Source organism: Rosa rugosa, chromosome 3 (genome assembly GCF_958449725.1).
Source record: "Rosa rugosa chromosome 3, drRosRugo1.1, whole genome shotgun sequence".
NCBI classification, from domain to species: Eukaryota; Viridiplantae; Streptophyta; class Magnoliopsida; order Rosales; family Rosaceae; genus Rosa; species Rosa rugosa.
Window position 1 is genome coordinate 35,989,253 of NC_084822.1, and position 19,961 is coordinate 36,009,213.

At 39.7% G+C, this 19,961-nt stretch overlaps 1 protein-coding gene and 1 long non-coding RNA gene across 2 annotated transcripts; both read right to left on the reverse strand.

Annotated features, from left to right (window-relative positions):
* Positions 1–12,711: 12,711 nt before the first annotated feature.
* LOC133737658 (uncharacterized) lies at positions 12,712–15,625 on the reverse strand. Its single transcript, XM_062165172.1, has 3 exons — positions 15,605–15,625; positions 13,547–13,651; positions 12,712–13,460 (listed from the first exon to the last, which is right to left on the reverse strand). The coding sequence occupies exons 1-3, from the start codon at positions 15,623–15,625 to the stop codon at positions 12,933–12,935; spliced, it is 654 nt and encodes a 217-aa protein (XP_062021156.1). The 3' UTR covers positions 12,712–12,932.
* Positions 15,626–17,061: 1,436 nt separating this feature from the next.
* LOC133735181 (uncharacterized) lies at positions 17,062–19,434 on the reverse strand. The gene is made up of 3 exons (XR_009858823.1): positions 19,063–19,434; positions 18,252–18,328; positions 17,062–17,329 (listed from the first exon to the last, which is right to left on the reverse strand). It is a non-coding gene; the product is annotated as an uncharacterized LOC133735181 (long non-coding RNA).
* Positions 19,435–19,961: the final 527 nt, after the last annotated feature.

The window sequence follows — 19,961 nt, forward strand, 5'->3', positions numbered from 1 at the left end:
AACTATTGAATGTTCTTTTTGAAAGTTTTGATTTGCCACTAATCTGAAAACATCTGTAACTGATAGGTTGGGGAGGTGAACTCTTTCACTACTAGCATATGCCTTATAGAACACTTTAATTTTTCTATATCTTTTGCTCTAGAGGATATGGATAACCGTATCAAAAAGTCATTAGAGCAACTCCAACAGATTCCCCATATTTTGATGTTTCTCTATTTTAGGAAAAATTAGCCTCTTTTGCTTCAACAGATTCCTTATAACTATCCCTATTTTAGAGATAGTGAGGAAAAAGAAAACCGGCCAAATTCCCTAAATTTACAACAATCTCTAAAATTTTAAGGAATAATTATGGAGATTTTAGGGATTGTTGTAAAATAGGGAATCTGTTGGAGTACGTTGGAGAATAAAAAGAGATTAAAACTTTGACTTTTGCGTCCCTATAATACAGAAATTATAGAGAAGCTGTTGAAGTTGCTCTTAGGTACGATGTAGCCACGAAATGAAAAAGGATAGGGTCTTTCTAAATGTACACAGCAAATATCTATATAGACCCAACAAGTTTTTACACCCAGCAAAATGATAGAATTTCTAATTGCACCCAGCATCTTTTCCAATAATACCCTTTTTGATTGCACCCAGCAAAAGTCACACCCAATAAATCTCACACCCAGCAAAACCCACACCCAAGTGACCCAGCAAATCTCACACCCAGCAAAACCCACATCTCTATTTGGATTAGAAACTCGAAACCCTCTGTTGATATACAATAATACATGAACGTATATAATAATTATAGTAATAACAATAATAATACCTAAAGCTACAAATGGTGAGTATATATGAAGCATAAATTTGATTGAATCTGATGCCTTCATTATCTGGTGCCCGTGCTAGTGCTCAAACACTTCTTAAATAAGAAATCTGGAGAGATCCACTTTATGGCCAACTTTCCCAACATTTTTCTCGATTCTGAATATGATTAGACATAATTATTGATTTGTAGTATGGCCCAAGGTCCTTAACACCATGATTGCCCCACTCAAAGACAAAAAGGAAAATTTGTTTTCAACCTTCTCACTTCTCAGAAGTAGATGAAGGTATACTAGAGGATGGGGTAGGAAAAACAAGCTTCTAAACCATTTACAGATGCAGATGAGCCTCTAAGTGGTCCATTTCCTAGAGGTCCGATCCTCATGATCCATTTGCATTGAAGAGCTATAAAGAACTGCTGGGTACAAAAGCTTTTTGGTTTCTTTTGTTATTATCTTTATCTATCATGACTATTACTGTCATTTTATATGAGGATATGACTGTCTTTTCATACAAAATTGATTTGCTGGGTCTAAATAGATTTAGAAAGACCCAAAAGAATATCCTGGCTCCAATAACCAAAAGCTACGCTTTTGACTTTGGTGTCTCTATTTTTCATTTTATTTTAAATATTATATTAATGTTTTTCTTTCTCTCTTCTCATTTTCTTTTAATTTCTATTTATATATTAGTCGAAATATAAAAATACTTGTTTTATTCATATACGATACTAAATACCTTAATATTTCACTTAATATTATAAATTTTTATATAATATTAATTAAGCAAATCAACGAATCTTCTTCAGTGTCTATTATGCGTTGGATACCCTTTGGACAAAGGTATCATTTGAATTTTTATATTAAAAAAAATTATTGATACCTACCATTAATATTCAGAGCAAATTTAAAAAAAATCTGCTATTATAAAAATTCAATTAGCAATAACCTAACATCTCGTTTACAATTGTTTCATGATTACAACAATTATAACACCTGCAAAGAAGAAAATATTCATATTTAAAATCAAATCCACTAACATTTAAATTTTACCAGAAGTACATAAATAATTTTGTATAATTTGAAATGAATGCTGAATTCAAATCCTAATCTAGTACTGAATTGAAATCCTAACATGACATTTAATTGAAATCCTAATAGTCTTGAAGCAGTGACCTCCATCTCCACACGATTAGCTCCCGTTCTAGTTGCAAAATGGCTGATAGAGGCATGATTCCAAAACAAATGGACCAAGTTAAAGACTAATTACTGATCAAAAATAGCATATGAACAAAATCATAATTAATATGAACGGTTAAAAAGTTCCACACTCAATAAGTATAGTCAAAATGCAAAGATATTTATATACTTACTTGATTAATCCATTTTTTTCGACAAAGTGAAGAAAATTACAAAACAAACCCTCTAACACAACCAAAACCTAACTCATCAAACATAAAAGCATGACTAGCAGCTAGGGGTAAAGATTTATTCCAACTCTGAGCAGGGCCGTGATGACCAACAGAGGCAATAACATCAGCTAAGAAATTCGCTTCCCTCTTCACATGCGTAAAAGAAACTGAGTTGAGAAAAGTGGCCAACTTGAGAATATCTTGAACCAGAGGCTTGATTCTCCAGGGCGTTAGAATGCGACCAGTTATACTGTCAATCAAAAGCTTAGAATCACCTTCAACTTCAATGTGGGAAAATCCATGCAACCAAGCAGCAAGCAAGCCTGCTCTAAGAGCCATAGCCTTAGTAGTAAGGACATCATATAAGCCAAGGTGGTTCGCCACTGCTAAAAGAGGCTCACCTTGTGCATTCCTAAAAACAAAGCCTCCTGCACTACTGTGATTCTGTAAAACTAAACCATCAAAATTTAATTTCAAGAAATTGGTATGAGGTGGCTGCCATTTAAGTAAGGTCTGAAAACAAATTCTTCTTGGAGGATTAGGATTGGAAGAATCATAAAGAAACAGATAACGGGATTGTAGCATGGACTATTTGAATTGGAATATGTATTTTATCTCTAAAGATAAGGTCATTACGAGCTTTCCAAAGTGAATAAATAGTGCAAAGTGCTACAGTACGTAAAAGTATTAATAGAATCAGAATTTTTAAAAGATAAAAGAAACTGAATCCAATCAATGAAAGAAGCATTCCAAGTATCTAAGTCAATATGAGGAAAAGTTAGCTGCCAAACCTGTTTTGCAAAATCACATTTAAAGAACAAATGTTCCTGAGTTTCCAGATGAGTATGACAAAATGGGCAGCTTCTGTCAATAGGAAGATTAGTGTAAATGTGGTCTATGGTAAGTAGTCTTTCTCGAAATAGTTTCCAGGCAAAAACTTTAACTTTAGAAGGTAACTTTAATTTGCCCTCCACATTTTCATTAATAGTTTAGATCTGGAATGAGCAAAAACATTTTGAGTAAGTAGAGAAGAAGCTGATTTAATGGAGAATTTACCATTACCTGAAGGACCCCAGACCATTTCATCTTGCTGTTGAAAGAATGGAATAGGGGTAGACATAATTTTCTTCACAATGTCTCTAGGTAAAACAGTAAGTAGTTTAGTTTCATTCCAATGAGAGTCTGTAATATAATCTGCAACAGTCTCAGACGTGTTAATATTTTGTCTTTGACTATCATCAAGAAAATTCAAAAGTGGGAAAGGGTAAACCCAATTAAATAACCAAAAATTGATCCTTTAGCCATTACCAATGTTCCATCTGATACCTTCTGTTTGGCTCTAGTTTTGTTGCAGCTGGTCAACAGTCTCTTTTCTGCGCGGGCGTGCTAGCACCGTTCGGGTGCGGTCATCGGAGGTGTCCCTTGACCTGACTTCTTTTAAGCGATTGTGGACGAGGAGAGCACCAACCTCGTCGCGGGATTCTTTGTGCCTCGTGGTGAGGACTTTTGCTAAGCTTCTTCAAAATCACACAATCGATACTCGACGTCGTAGATCGAGCAGAGCGAAAATCACTGGGAAGTGGGGAAAACTTGCTAAAGCGTGACTTTAGCTTGGCTGGTTTACGAGGGCGTTACCCTTGCTTGGCTGGTTCCGTAACCGTTGTGGTCGCGGTACTACAGTCGGCTCCCAAGGAGACTAGGACCGAAGCACTTTGACAGAGGGTTTGGTGGCACTGACAGTCGGCTCCTGAGAAGACTAGGACTGGAGTGTGATCACCGGTAAGAGAAAGTGAGGGGTTGCTCCGGAGAGGCTTGTATAATCGTAGAGATTAATTGATGAATTGTGTTGTGTGTGTGTTCTGTTACTTCGTCGTAACCTCTATATATAGGCTACCAAGCCATAGTAGTTGGCCTTAAACAAATCATGATGGGTTAAGCACTTAAGCACTAATGGAATCATGGTGGTTTAAGCACTTAAGCACTAATGGAATCATGGTGGGTTAAACACTTAAGCACTAATGGAATCATGATGAGTAATCCCTGTTGGCCACCATGAAATGTAGTTGAATGCTTCCCCACGTGCATGCCATATTCCTTAATTGAATGGAGTATGAATATTCGCATGGACGTGCCTTTTCTTGCAGCTTGCATAATCTTCCACAATTCTGCAGGTAGGCTTTATTTAGCCTCTAAATAATATATTTCGAACTTGTCGACAATATATAGCTTGAGCCACTGACATTGGCTCAATTTCTCCAAGACATGCCTTGTCAGGCCAAAATGCTCATTTTGGGTTCAAACACCTTCAGTAAGTAAAGGACTAGAGTCAAGGATACCTTTCCAAGCAAAAGAAGAATTAGCTTTCTTCTGAACAGTCCAAAAATAATACTTTCTAAGGTACTTAGTTTTAACTAGTTTCACCCACCAATTATATATCAGGATCAGTTAAAACCTTCCAACCTAACTTAGCTAAAGCTGCCTGATTAAAGTGCTTTGAAGAGCGTATACCTAAGCCGCCCTTATCTTTAGGAGTGCAAACAGAAGACCAGGAAATTGGATAATGAGATTTATTACCCCAGTTAAAATTCCTACATTCATTATCAAGAGCATTTGTAATAGAAGTAGGACATTTAAAACAGGATAAAACATGGTTAGGCATACATGAGAGATTTGCTTTAATCAGAGTGATCTTACCACCCTTAGATAAAGTAGTAGCCTTCCAACCAGCAAGCTTCTTTTGCATCATGGTCTTAAGGATCAGATCTTTGGAATTAATAGGATCTTTCCAGAAGATAATATTATTAATGCCAAGGTATCTCCCAATAGTAGCCTTATGTTGAATTTGAAGAATATTACTTATAGCAATTCTAGAAGCATTAGGAACATTATGAGAAAAATAAAGAGTAGACTTATAATAATTGATCTGCTGACCAGTAGCTCTACTAAAAAGGTCCATTGTATGTAAAAATTTGGGTTAATTACAGTTTACCCCCCTGAGGTTTGGGGGTGTCATCATTTCACCCCCTCTACTTTTAATTTTGACTTTTTACCCCTTAAACTTTCCAATTTCAATCAGCCGTATCCAATTTCTCCTATTCCATCCAAATTGGACGTTAAGTCTGACCCTTGAGGGCTAAAATGGTCATTTCAACATAAAAAAAATAATAAAAAAATAAAAATAAAATAAAATAAAATATTTTTTTTTCTTCTGTTTTTTAGTTTTTTTTTTTTTTTTTTTTTTCTGTTTCTTCATTTTTTTTTTAAGAGTATTTTTTTTTCTTTTTTCTTTTTGGTCTTCAACCTATACGCCACAAGTTATAATAGGTTTATTATTATTTTTTTTTAAAAGGGTTTGGAACCCAGCCTAGCTGGGAGGCCTAGCCCCACGCCTGGTTTCATTTATTGAATTAAAATTTTGCATCGGGGGGGACATATAATCTGAACCCCGAGCTACATAAGAAATATTACAAAGATCCTCATAGAGAACGTCCTGAATAATAACAGGTGTCTCCTCTAACGAAAACTCATCTAAATTACCACATCTAGCAAGGTGGGCTAATCTATTGGCCACACCATTTGCTTCGCGACTTATATGTTGAAAATGAAACAAAGTAAAAGCATTAACATACCTTCTACAATCATCTAAGATCCGTCCAATGATTGAAAAATCTTCATCAGTTGCATGTAATGCACTCACCAAGTTCACGCAGTCACTTTCAACTTCAATTTCCTTCCAATCCTGTTGGATTGCAATCAACAATCCCGCCCTTAGAGCTTCAGCTTCCATATGAATGGCTGATTGTGCAGAGTGAAAAGGTCTTGCAAAACTAGCTATGCACGTTCCCTCAAAGTTTCTGACCACAACCCCCACACCTCTTCCACCATTTTCAACGCAAAAACTTCCATCGATATTAATTTTCAACCTTCCTCTTGGAGGACAAGTCCACTTGGTGAGCGGTCTCTTGGCCTTGCCTCCTTGACGTTTATGTAATTGCTTATATTCATCAAGAAAAGACGTAGCCCATGCATGCATGTTATTGTTGTTGAAAGCTGACCCTTTCCAAACCATATAGTTTCGCTCCATCCAAATCACCCACAGGACCATCAAGAAATATTCCAACTTCTCACCATTAAGTGCATCAATCATATCCCAAAACCAAATATCAAGAACCATAGAGGGGTGCTTACCGGGTTGTAACTCCAGCGAACTATGCCTCCAGAAAGCTCTCAAAGCATCACAGTTTTTGAACAAATGTAAGCTATCTTCTATTCCATTAGCACAGTACACACATTTCACGTCTGAGAGCTGGACCCTCTTAACTAGGGCAGCTCGAGTGGGTAACGTTCCCTTGACCAGACGCCATGCATGCATACGTACCTTAGGTGGTACGTTAACTTTCCATAGCTTTCCCCACAATCTTGCACGGGCAACCCCTGAGCTTGAGCCAGAAGCCGTTCTCTCCAAACTGTCCGTAACACGAGCAACATGGTACCCATTTTTCACATTATACCTTCCTTTGTTATCAAAATGCCACACAAGCCTATCAGCCCCTCCACTTAGACTCAGAGGAATTTTCATAATATTCACCACTTCCATCGATGTAAACAGCTCATGTAATAGCCATTCTTGCCAGTCCCCAGTCTTTTCATCAATAAGATCCGCAACTCTAAACTCCTCCGTACCCTACATGGGGATAGAAAAAGGTTTGAAATGATAGGGTAAGGGAACCCATGGATCATTCCAAACCGAAATATCTTCCCTATTGCCCACCTGAAATCTCAAACCCTTTTTCAACAATTCCCTCCCATGCATAATACTCCTCCACGTAAAAGACGCCCCCTTATGCAATCCAGCACGCATGAAATCAGTATTAGGAAAATAGCGCGCCTTCAATACCTGAGCAAGCAAAGAGTCCGGCCTGCAGATTAACCTCCAGCCTTGCTTGGCAAGCAAGGCCGTGTTAAACAAGTGCATATCCCTGAACCCTAAACCACCCTCCTTTTTTGGTGCACAAAGCTTTTCCCACACCACCCAATGGATCTTCCTCTCCTCTCCAAATTCTCCCCACCAAAACTGAGCCATCAGTCGATGCATCTCATTACATAAGTGTTTAGGTAATTCGAAACAACTCATCACATATGTAGGAATAGATTGCACCACAGCTTTTATTAACACTTCTTTTCCTGCCGTGCTTAGAGTTTTGTCCCTCCAACCCTGCGTCCTTGTCCTCACCCTATCCACCAAATACCTGAATGCCTCATCCTTAGAATAACTGAGTTCTGTTGGCAACCCTAAATATTTATTGTGTTTATCCACCCTTCTCACGCCCAACACAAGAGCCAACTCATCCTGCTTCCATCTCGGAACATTCTTGCTAAACGATATGCAACTCTTCTCATAATTAATCTTTTGCCCAGACATCTGCTCATACTTCTGGAAAATATCTCTCATACTCAAAATATCAATGGTCTCTGCTTTAGAAAAAATAAACGAGTCGTCTGCAAAGAAAAGATGGCTAATAGCAGGTGCTTGTTGACACACTTTAACTCCATGCATAAGGTCATTCCGCTCCGCCTCCTTGATCATTCTTGACAGCAGCTCAGCACATAAAAGAAACAAATACGGCGATATTGCATCCCCATGTCTAAGTCCTCTAGCAGGTTTAATATTACCACACGGATCACCATTCACCAGAAACGAGTAGGTCACTGTACGAACACAAGCCATAATCCATCTAATCCAATTAGCTCCAAAACCCAATTTGCCCAAGACTACTTCCAAAAAGTTCCATTCTACCCTATCATAGGCCTTACTCATGTCCAATTTGAGAGCACAATAACCCACATTACCTCTTCTACGACGCTTGAGACAATGGGAGATCTCAAAAGCAAGCAAAGAATTATCAGAAATTAATCTTCCAGGAACAAACGCACTCTGCTGTTGTGAGATGATCTCATCCAATAGGGGCTTTAATCTATTTGCTAAGACTTTAGACCCAATCTTGTATAGAACATTACACAAACTAATGGGTCTGAGCTGATGAACAAACTCCGGAGTCTTCACCTTTGGAATTAGGGTTACCCAAGTGCAATTGATCTGTTTGAGTAGGTCTTCAGACTGCAAGAATTGTTTCACTGCTTCCACCACATCCAAACCCACAACGTCCCAAAACTGTTGGTAGAATGCCGGGGAAAACCTATCAGGCCCCGGAGCTTTTGAGGGGTGCATCTGTTTCAAAGCTTTATAAACTTCCGCCTCCGTGATCGCACTATTCAGCCTCATATTTTCCTCAGCCGAGATTATATTTGTCACAAAACTCAAATCACCCTCACCCAGAGTAGGCACTGATGAAGTAAACAACATGTCATAGTAACGTAGAATAATCTCCTCCATTTCTTTTTCATCGCTACACCACACTCCTTCCTCGTTGAAAAGTCCCTTCCAAGTATTCTTTTTTTTTTTTTTTCCAATTGCTAGCCTTCTGGTGATAATATTTTGTGTTTAAATCACCGTCAGCTAACCAAAGTACTCTAGACCTTTGTTGCCAAAAAATTTGCTCCTTTTGCAACAGCTCCTGCAGCTCTTTTTCAAGTGCAACCCGTTCCTCCAAACAAGGAGAGGACAACGTGCTATCATAAAAAACAGCCAATTTCTCTCTAACCAATTTTATCTCTTCTTGTAGCTTGCCAAACCGGGTCCTACTCCAACTCAACAACATTTCCCTTGTATTGGAAATTTTGTTACATACTTTTGTAAAAGGGCACGACCCCGTAGCACTCTCCCAACCTGCTTCAACCACATCTTTACAATCAGTCTCTCGAAGCCAAAAGTCTTCGAAACGAAACTTCTTTTTCCTCTTTTTTCGTCTGCGTCTCTTGCATCTAACCTGAACTAAAATGGGAAGATGGTCTGATTCATTTGGATTCAAGTGCACCACTCTTGCTGCCGGGAACATTTGTAACCAACTTGGGTTTGCGACAAACCGGTCCAGCCTAATTTTAATCTCCTCACCATTTCTATTCCCCCTCCAAGTGAATTGTGATCCCGAGAAAAACAAATCCTTCAAACCACAAGCCTCTAGAGCTCCACGAAAGCCATCCATCTGTCTTTCCCCTCTCAAGGGGCCACCTTCTTTTTCCATCGATGAGATGATCTCATTAAAATCCCCACCAAGGAGCGAAGGATAGTTACCTTGGCCACCAAGATTCTTTATCAGAGTCCATGTAAGATGCCTGTTTTCCACCTTGGGCTGCCCATAAATACCTGTAAACCTCCAAACTTGTTGCCCTGACATCTCTTTAACAAGAACAACAATGTGATTGTCACTGTAGGACTTTAAAGATATTGTAACATCATCATTCCACAATAAACAAAGCCCACCAGCTCTACTAATTCGTTTTCCATGCTTCTTCCGAACAAACCTGCAGTTAACAGTAAACGCATTTCGCCATCCAAGCTTCCTACAAACAGAATCCATTTCACTAACCGTACATCTAGTCTCTGATAAAAACACCAATTTGGGAAAGTTGAGGGTCACCAACCCTTTAAGTCCATCGACTGTCCAAGGGTTCCCAATCCCTTGGCAGTTCCAGCATAGGGCATTCATGACTCGTGACGGGTCGAAGTCGGACCCATCACGGAGGGATGTTTAGCACACCCTGAGCTATTCTTTGTAGATTTCTTCCCCACATTTGTCTTTTGACGACGAACTGCAAAACCATTCTGCGTGGTCAGTTTTCCTTTCTTTGTCGAACTATTCTCAGGCCTTGAATGCATGGGAGTTAGTTGGGCCTGCTCACTAACCCCCGACCTAGGCCCAGTGTCCGACTTAAACTCCAACAAAACTAACTCTTGTTTTCCCGCCTCTTTGTCCAAGCAAGCACTCCGCGAATCATGGCAAGACTTATCCCTATCCTTAACTGCAGACAGAGACCCGTCCCTGCTAATCCGGCTATAAACCAATACCGCAGAATCCTCCTTTCGCCCAATCACGTCCTCATTAACCGGCTCCTTTGTCAATAAATCTTCAAACTCTAAACTCCCGCCCATATTAACTGCTGATAAATTCTCCATGCAATTAGGGACCCCCGATTGCGTTGGACGTACCTCTTCCTTCCCATTTTGATTCACAGGACTTGAAAGCTCCATCAATGCTTCCTGTAAGTTCGCACATTCCTTTACAGGCACCTCATAAAGAGTCAATGTCGTCGCCGTCTCCGACATTGGTGGTGGACGGTGCCGACAACCACCCAAACCTTCCAGACACCTTCTTTTTTATTCTCCGCCATTTTGAAGCTCTTCCACTAACACCCTTCTATCCACCTCCATCACATCTAGTCCCTGAACTGTCAGGCTAGCTTCCCCTGACTCCATCTCCTCCCTTGATCGGACAATTCCGGTCTCCGGTAGTTCTGGCGCTGACATTCTCCACCCCTTTGGCTTCTGTTTTCGCAACCCCAGTCTAGTACCCACACCTGGCCCACTCTCCTGTGGTGTGAGCCGCTCTCTTTCTTGCTGTGCAAGCCACTACTCCTTCCTCTCTGCATTGAGCAACGTATCATAGACCGACTCACTAACCTCGCCAGATTCTCGGAGAGGACAACTCTTCCCTGTATGCGAGAGAAGACCACAGTAGAAGCAAAAATGGGGTAGTCTTTCATACTCAATGTCATGAAGTTTCCCCACTCCACCAGCCGGCTGGAAGTCGATCCACTTTTTCAATGGAGCCTCCACATCAATCCCCACCCTGATCTTCAGAAAGCTTCCCAAGCAGTTTCCAAACCGGTCAGTCGCCGTCTTGACGTACCTCCCAACCACATTCCCTATATCCGCCCCTGTATCCTCATCCATATATCTAGGTGGGAGCCCTCGGATTCGGATCCAGAATAACTGGAAACGGAGCGAAGTCGTCAATGGATCCTCCAACCCGTCCGTCACTGCAATAGCAAACAGTGCATTTTCAAACGACCACGGACTGCCTCGCAGAGCCCACTTAAAGTCTTCCACCTGTGTGAAGGAGAAGAGAATCCTATTGCTGCCATCAAGAGACACCGCCGTGATACGGGATCTGTCCGGCGGCCCCACTTTCGGAAGCCACAAACCCCTTATCGTGTTAATTAACAAATCTTTCCGGTAAGGCTTTTTTGTCATCAGGTCCCCCACCAAAAACCATCGTTTAGGCTTTTTCCCCAGTTGCTCCTTTGGGATCACCACCACTGCATCTGTATCGGTGATCGCCATCTTCCTTGCAAAGCCTTCAACCACCTCCTCCATAAGGGACAACGTTGAAGTAACAACCGACCACCCTACTCCAAGGGACCGGAACATAAAGAGATTTACCACAAGGCACCCCCCACCGTGAATGAACACGTACAGGCCAACCCCTCACAACTCTAGAGAGACTAGAGAGGAGAGAACATTATTATACGAGGTTTTTTTGTTTACTGCTTGTTATAACTTATGGTGTATAGGTTGAAGACCAAATAATAATAATAATAATAATAAAAACTCTTTAAAAAAAAAGAAGAAATAAAAAAAAAATAATAAATTATTTTATTTTATTTTTATTTTTTTTATTATTTTTTAATGTTGAAATGACCATTTTAACCCTCAAGGGTCAGACTTAACGTCCAATTTGGACGAAATAGGAGAAATTGGATACGGCTGATTGAAATTGGAAAGTTTAGGGGGTAAAAAGTCAAAATTAAAAGTAGAGGGGGTGAAATGATGACACCCCCAAACCTCATGGGGGTAAACTGTAATTAACCCTAAAAATTTTCTTGCAGCAGTATTAGTAGCCTTTGCAAAGATAAGACAATCATCAGCAAAACATAAATTGGCAACCCTAATGCCATTAGGAGAACTAAGTAATCCAATTTGATTCTTAGTATTAAGAGAGAGGTTGTTCAAAGTTCTGATTAACGGTTCTTAACAGAGGCTAGGATGAAAATATAAGGAGATAAAGTATCTTTTTGTCTAATTCCTCGTAAAGGGGAAAAGGAAGATTGAGGTTTACCATTGAGAACAATAGAAAAGGTGACTGAAGTAATACAATTCATGATGAGGGCAACCCAATGCGAATTGAAACCAAATTTCTGAAGACAGTGTTCAATATAATACCAGTAAAGAAAATCGTAATCCTTTCCAAGGTCAAGCTTGATGGCCATGGCGCCGTGTCTATTTTTAGTTTTATTGAAAGAACTAAAAAGCTCATGCGCAATGAGTATATTGTCAAAAATAGAGCGACCAGCTGCAAATGCTCCCTTGTTGTGAGAAATACACTTAACTAATAAAGGACGAAGTCTATTTACTACAATCTTCGAAATGATTTTGTAGTTCACATTACATAAACTGATTGGCCGGAAAGGGTTAACAAGATGTGGATCCTCATTTTTAGGAATAAGAACAATATTAGTAGTATTAAGTAAATGTAAAGGAGTATTGTGTGTAAAAAAAGTCTTGGATAAAGGAATCAGCTTAGACTTAATGTCCTGCCAGTAAGTTTGATAGAATAAAGCATGTAGTCCATCCGGTCCTGGGGCTTTAAGGCCTCCAATTTGGAAAATAGCATGGTGAATCTCCTGTTCAGTAATTGGAGACAGAAGCAATTGATTATCAGTATCAGTAACAATATATATGTGGTAGACAACTAGTAAAATCCTGCAAATCGTGTAAGGAAGAAGTAAAACTAGGAGTAAATCGTGCAATTGATTAATCCATTTGCATATTGGGGCAATCAAATGGCATTGTGGGACGGTAGACGTCATCATCTGGTGAAAAAGCAACAGTCGATGGCCTTTGAGACGTGTCCCGAGCAAACTGAGACATTGTTTGCATGACGTCTTCTTGTGTATCCACTGATATTCTGCATTGTTTAAACATCTCTCCCATTTTTTGGAGTGCCATCTCTATGCACCTTACTTCAAAAATTTGTTCCATCCGTTTTGTTTGCTCAACCATTTTGCTTTGTAGTTCCTCCATCATGTGTGCTTCTTTCTCTTGTGCCTTTTTCACTTGCTCTTCCAATTGCTCTTGCAACTGTTTTACTTCTCTTGATACTCCTCGCTCTTCAACATGGATTCCAGGGACTTCATCCCAAGTAACCCCTACTCTAACACCTCTCACTTTGTTTCCCTTCTCCTTACCAAGAACTTCAACATACATTTCTTCACGGATTTCTGGAGCAGTGATGTCAACATTCATGCTTAGCCTCTTTTGTTCAGCCTCTGCGAAATCCGCCTACAACAAATATAATGGATAGACCATAAGCAAAGGAGAGACTAAACATCTACGAATATAATAAAGCTATAGAGGAAATAGCTTACAATTGCCCTTGCAGATGCCGCATCGATTGGTTCTTGGGACCTTTTCCTTTGATGTGTTAATTTAAATAGCTCCCACCTATCTGGCTCTTTACCATGAGAAATTTCCTGTGCAACAAATTGTATATTTAAAATATGTAGTAGATACACAAGAAGGTGGGCAGGTAAGAGAGAGAATAAACAAAGATACAAAGAGTTACAAACAAATCCAAATGTGTGCAGGTAATCACATTTTTAATAATTGGACTAATAATCTGTAAATAATTCCTCGACGTATTAATTATAGAGTTTGTTATTTAATTACAGGCAAGGCAGGCGTTAACTTTCTCACCCAGATTAAACAAATACTCAGCAATGGAAGAATTTACCAAGCATGCAGCAATAAATCTTGCCATGCCAGCTTCTCAAAAAGCATAGTTGTCATATATTGTACCAATCTGGAACTCATTACAATAAATCAATGTCAAGGTCTCCTCTTCCCTTTATATGTTTGCAATTACCACATTTGGCGTTTTCTTTTTAAGAAGTGGGTAGTTGGTATATATAAGGCCTAAACACCAATAGCTAAGCGAATGTCAAAGCAACTAACTGTATTAGTTGAGATACACCGGCCTATTAATGTTGTTGCACTGAAAGCTCAGAGTTAGCTTTGGTCAAGAAAAAATGAGGACATACTCGAGCAAAAAATCACTTAAATTGTTATATAAATGCTAGTGCCAGTTATTATTGTCTCATCTAGAGATGTGAAGTTTTACATCAGATATGTGTGCCTACCAGCATGAATAACGACAACATTTAATCATGGGTGTATATATATACATGTCATGTTGTCAATAAAACTATATAATAATAAAAGTGAGAACAATTTATCTGGATCCTAGAGGAGGCCTCCGGAGATTTCGGAGCGACCTCGCTTGCGAAACCTAGTGTTTCGATAGCTGGCGGCGGCGATCTCACGGTCCCCAGACTAGGCGGCGATGGGACAACGACGGCGAGGGGAAGGAGCGGCGCTGCAGTCCTCTGGATTCGTCGGCGGAGTTGTTTCCAGATCGGTGTTTCGACAGGAAAGATTGAGACGGCTCCGATCGGTGGCGGTTTAGGCTGTGGCGGTTGAGGGTGCAGACCGGAGGGAGCGGAGTGATCCTTCTTGGCGGCGGGGGTTGCATCAGGGCTCTGTGCTTTTGGGCGGTGTTTTGAGCGGTGATCCGAGGTTTGTTATTAGCGGAGATGAGGCGGCGACCAGTGTGTTTCAGGCACGGTTGATCTAGGTCAGGGTACTGGTCGGGGTCCAGGCTTGACCATGGCCAGGGTGGAGGTCCACGCCCGGCCGCCAGACTAGTGATTGGAGGCTGCTCTCTCGAAGCCTAGGGTGGCCGAGTCTGGGAAGGAGAGGGGTAAGAGTTGGGCTTTGGCCAATGTTGGGCCTTGGCCTGCCTGGGCCGCTCCTTGTGGTCTAGCTAAGCAGCCCTTTCTCTTATTTCCTTTTCTATTTGGATCAGGCCTGTTTTAGGCTTTTGGGAGAGTGGTAGCTTTTCCCTTTTCTTGCTTTGAATAATTGAGCATGGCTCGACTCATCCCCTTTTTGCCCTTGATCGTTGCTGTATGCTGTTTTGATGAGGTGCGATGTACACCATAAGGGTCTTAGGCGTCAATGCTTGTTATATCAGTGGCTTTGATTGAGGGTTTGATAGGTGTTGGGTGTTTTACTTGTTGCTTTTCTTTTCTAGTTTGGTTAGTAATAATTTGGCTGCTTTTTGCAGTTTCGTTAGGAGATTTTGGCTGCTTTACGCAGTCTGTATTGTGCTTGTACTTGTACTATGAGTGGTTGCTTGTAACCCTCTAGTTTGACGCAGTGACGTCGTAATATATTGGAACCTGATTCATTTTCCCTAAAAAAAATATATATATATAACTATATAACTATAATATAATATATGTAGAGAACTAATTTTCTTTTTATACATATATAAATCAGAAATATAAACCATATAAATGTAGGTATTTAACTTTTCAAAAAAAAGAAGTAGCTATTTTAGAACAAAAATATATTAATTGACATACCTTTCGATCAGGTACATCCATTGAAATTGCACAGGTCCTGCAATTGCTGCTTCATCTGCCAAGTGTATTAGAAGGTGTACCATGATGTCAAAAAAAGATTGTGGCATTATCATCTCCAATTTGCAAAGTGTTTCAGCAATCCGATTTGACAAATCACGAAAATGGTCCACAGTACCAACTTTAGTACATAATTGTCTGATAAATGCGCTGAGTTCCAATAGCACCTTGGTTATGTCTGGTTTTAGTGAACAACGGATGGCCACTGGACGTAGATACTGCATGATTATATGACAATCATGACATTTAAAACCAACCAATTTTCTTTCATCAACTCTTACACATCTACGAATGTTCAATGAAAATCCATCAGAAACCCGAACCGACTCAAGTACTTTGCACATTAGTGTCTTCTCATCATTGGATAAAGTGTATTTCGATGGGGGCAGCCATGTTCGGTCACCGCGTGCCTCAAGATTAGGGATGGCAATGGGGCGGGTTGGGGATGGGGATCACAATACCATCCCCATCCCCAGGGTCATTCTCTACCCCCATCCCCGCCCCAATCCCCAATAAAAATATATTGGGGATTCCCCGTCCCCATCCCCATTGGGGACTAAGTCTCCAAACCCTCCCCAAATCAATAAGAATTTAATAAATAAAATAATTTTTTCTCATATTGCCTTTTTTAAAATCAAAATCTACAACAAATAAATTTAAAATATAATTAAATTCATAAATCATAATTCAATGAGTGCAAAAGTCAAAACATCATTAAAATAAAAGTGTAGATATTAAAGTAAAGTAATAAATGTATATATTTGCGATTTATATTATAAACAATAAATTAAAATATATATAAGTTAAATATATGTATATATTATTGGGGCGGGTTTGGGGATGGAGATTACAATACCATCCCCGCCCCATCCCCAATCTTAGATAGTGGGGATTGGGGATCCCCATCCCCATTCCCCATTTGTCCCCGAATTCTCCCCCCATTAGGGGCGGGTATCCAATGGAGCTCCGCCCCGCTGGGGATTTTTGTAATACCCCGAAAAATCCAAATTAAATTCCGTGGATTTTTAGAAATGATTTCACGATAGTGGGAGCGAGTACGAGGCTCGGAGAAGTTGTGGAATTAGTTCGAACGATTAATTTTTGAAAACTAACGTTATTTAGGGGGTCTCAAAAAGTGACTTTTTATACATTGGGAAATTGGGAAAACTTCCTTCATGAAAGTTGTAGAGCGCGTCGATACGAGTTCGTGGACATATGGAACGCAATATTCGGAGTTCGTATGAATAAGTTACGAATATTTGAAAATTGGGATTTTCTATAAATATGAAAAAAAAATCCGAATATTGCAAATGAGGACAGAATTTCTGGAACTCCAGAAATTTCTCCCCATTTCTCTCCCGAGCCCAGCCGCGACCCCCTCTGTCACGCCCCGAATTTTGAATAATAAATTCAAATCCGAAACATGAATTAAACCACTTAATCAAATAAACGTTCTGAATTTTTTTCTCAATATAATCTCACCACAAGGTACACAAACTCCAAATCTCGAAACCTCGAGTTCATTATTACAATTCACTCTCACAAGCAATATTGTAAAGCTCTAAATGAGCATAACACACCTCACAACTTACAATTGCTGTAAAACTCTAACAATTGCTCTAACCGCACGGTCACCGTCCTGGTTCTCCTGTCCTGTAGGATTACCCGCTACACAATTTGAATAGTGTACCGGGAGTTGCAACAACACAAAACCCGGTAAGCTTTTGACAGCTAGTATGAGTAAACAAGAAAGAACTGTTGATTTATTAAATTACAAGACCACCACAAACCCACGTTACTTTCTCACTCTCATATATATATATAGACACTTATGAGTTACTCTCAATTTAGCTCATAAGATCACTCACTCTCATATATATATATATACACTTATGAGTTACTCTCAATTTAGCTCATAAGATCACTCACTCTCATATATATATATATATAGACACTTATGAGTTACTCCCAAATTCGCTCATAAGATTTCCCAACATTTGGTAGACAGACTCATATATATATATAGACCCTTATGAGTTACTCTCAATTTCCCTCATAAGGTTACCATATATATATTGACACTTATGAGTTACTCTCAATTTCACTCATAAGGTCACTCCACATTTGGCAGACAGACTAGAGCTCTAACTGAACGTAACCACTCGTCCGGCCACAGACGTGATTACGATTTAATACTATTAATAACCACCAGCCCGGTACGAGAGCGTGATTCACTAATAGATGCCATGGTCACCTCGTGACCTAGTGATCTCCACAGATCACAACAATTTATTGTTCCTCAACAATAAAACTCAACACCTCTCACAATATATTGTTTCTCAACAATAAACTCAATACCTCTCACAATGTATTGTTTCTCAACAATAAACTCAATACCTCTCACAATATGTTGTTTCTCAACAATAACTCAACACAACTCCAACAATACATATTATTTCACGTAATAATATATATACAGACATTCACACAGGAATGTCTAGTAACACCAACAATAGTTCATATGATTGCAACAAAATAAAGCAATTAATTGTATTGGGTTCGTAATATGAACCACGTGAGGTTTACTCACCTCGATAATCCCGCTGCGTCTTCAATTCAGCTCAAAATACGATCCACAATCGTCCACCAACTCAAACCGTCAATCACCTAGTCAGATACGATCTTAACTTAGCAATCATTCATAAACAACACATATACGGAAATCCAACGGTCGGATTCTAATTTAATGATGATCCAACGGTCAGATCGAATTTATACGATGATCCAACGGTCGGATCCTAATTATACGATGATCCAACGGTCGGATCCTCACGGATCGCCCTTAGGATCATCCTCCAAAATTATCACAAAGATCCAATGGTCAGATCTTCTTGAATCACTCTAACAAACATCTCCATAAAATTATACGAAAATCTGACGGTCGGATTCTCACGAATCGCCTTCCGAATCATTGTTTTACATTTATACGAAGATCCAACGGTCGGATCTTCGCCCATGACCACACAAAGCCACTGGGACAGTCATAAGATCATCATATCCAAATTTGAAGTAAAACCGATGGTCAGATCCTCACAGATCGTAAACCGAAGATAAAACGTAAAAACGTTAAATAGTAACGTCAAAACATAAATTCACTATTTATCAACGTTTTCTAAAATGACCTTGTAATATATCAAAACGCTCGTAAGGATGCGTAGATCATCACCTAGATAATAAAAACTCAAAATATGGTCGAATACGCCGCCACAAGCGGCGGTCAGTGGGCGGTCAACGGCGGTCAACGCGGCGGTCAACCACCTCCTCTGGCCACCAAATTTCATCCACAGCATCATCTCAACATTTCCAATCACTTTCTCAACTGTGACAAAGTCAGAAAATACCTTGAAGTAGCCGAACAATTAAGCACTCCGATGTACAGTGAAATTTTCCAATTATGCTTTCTTCCTCCATGCTTCGATCTGGGTTATGAGACTTGGCGAGCATGAAGAGCGGCTTAAGGCGCTTCTAATGGACCTGGGTTTATGACTGGAGGTGGCCGGAAATCGGCGTTGACTAATTTGCTACAGTAAAAATGTTGGCTTCGATCTCCACATTTCCGGCCAAATCGTCGTAAACAACTCCCACATGCGTGATAAGGAGGAAGAGACGAGTCTATCGATGCTCGCAGCTCGCCATTTGGTGGTCTAGAGGTGGTGAAAGAGGAGGTTGCAGAAGAGAGAAAGAGAGAGTTGCAGAAGAGAGAGACTGAGAGAGCACGGGGGAAGGAGAGAGAAAAGAAAGAAAAGTTACCTGGCTACAGTAACATTTCAAATTTATACCAATCTACCATAAACAGTAACTTTCATATTTTGCTTATAACTTTCGCATACGAACTCCGATTTTTACGTACCACATATGCACGCACTCGGTTTAATGTCCTCTACAACTTTCATGAAGGAAGTTTTCCCAAATTCCCAATGTATAAAAAGTCACTTTTTGAGACCCCCTAAATAACGTTCGTTTTTCGAAAATTAATCGTTCGAACTAATTCCACAATTCCTCCGAGCCTCGTACTCGCTCCCACTATCGTGAAATCATTTCTAAAAATCCACATAATTTAATTTGGATTTTTCGGGGTATTACAATCTACCCTCCTTAAAGAAATTTCGTCCCGAAATTTAAGCGTAAGTCAATTCCTCTCGATTAAGGTTGACCTAACTATAGAATCTCCATCTTTTCCAAATCTGTAGTAATCTACAAAGCCTCTGCCCTTTGTATAAAAATACATTCCTATGGCCAC

What these genes read in the sequence shown, in the direction of transcription:
- LOC133737658 (XM_062165172.1), bottom strand. Translation starts at nt 15,625, where the DNA reads ATGGATGTACCTGATCGAAAG. An exon ending in TGGATGTACCTGATCGAAAG is followed by an intron (nt 13,652 to 15,604) that starts GTATGTCAATTA and finishes TTTGTTGCACAG; the next exon opens with GAAATTTCTCATGGTAAAGA. An exon ending in CGGCATCTGCAAGGGCAATT is followed by an intron (nt 13,461 to 13,546) that starts GTAAGCTATTTC and finishes TATTTGTTGTAG; the next exon opens with GCGGATTTCGCAGAGGCTGA.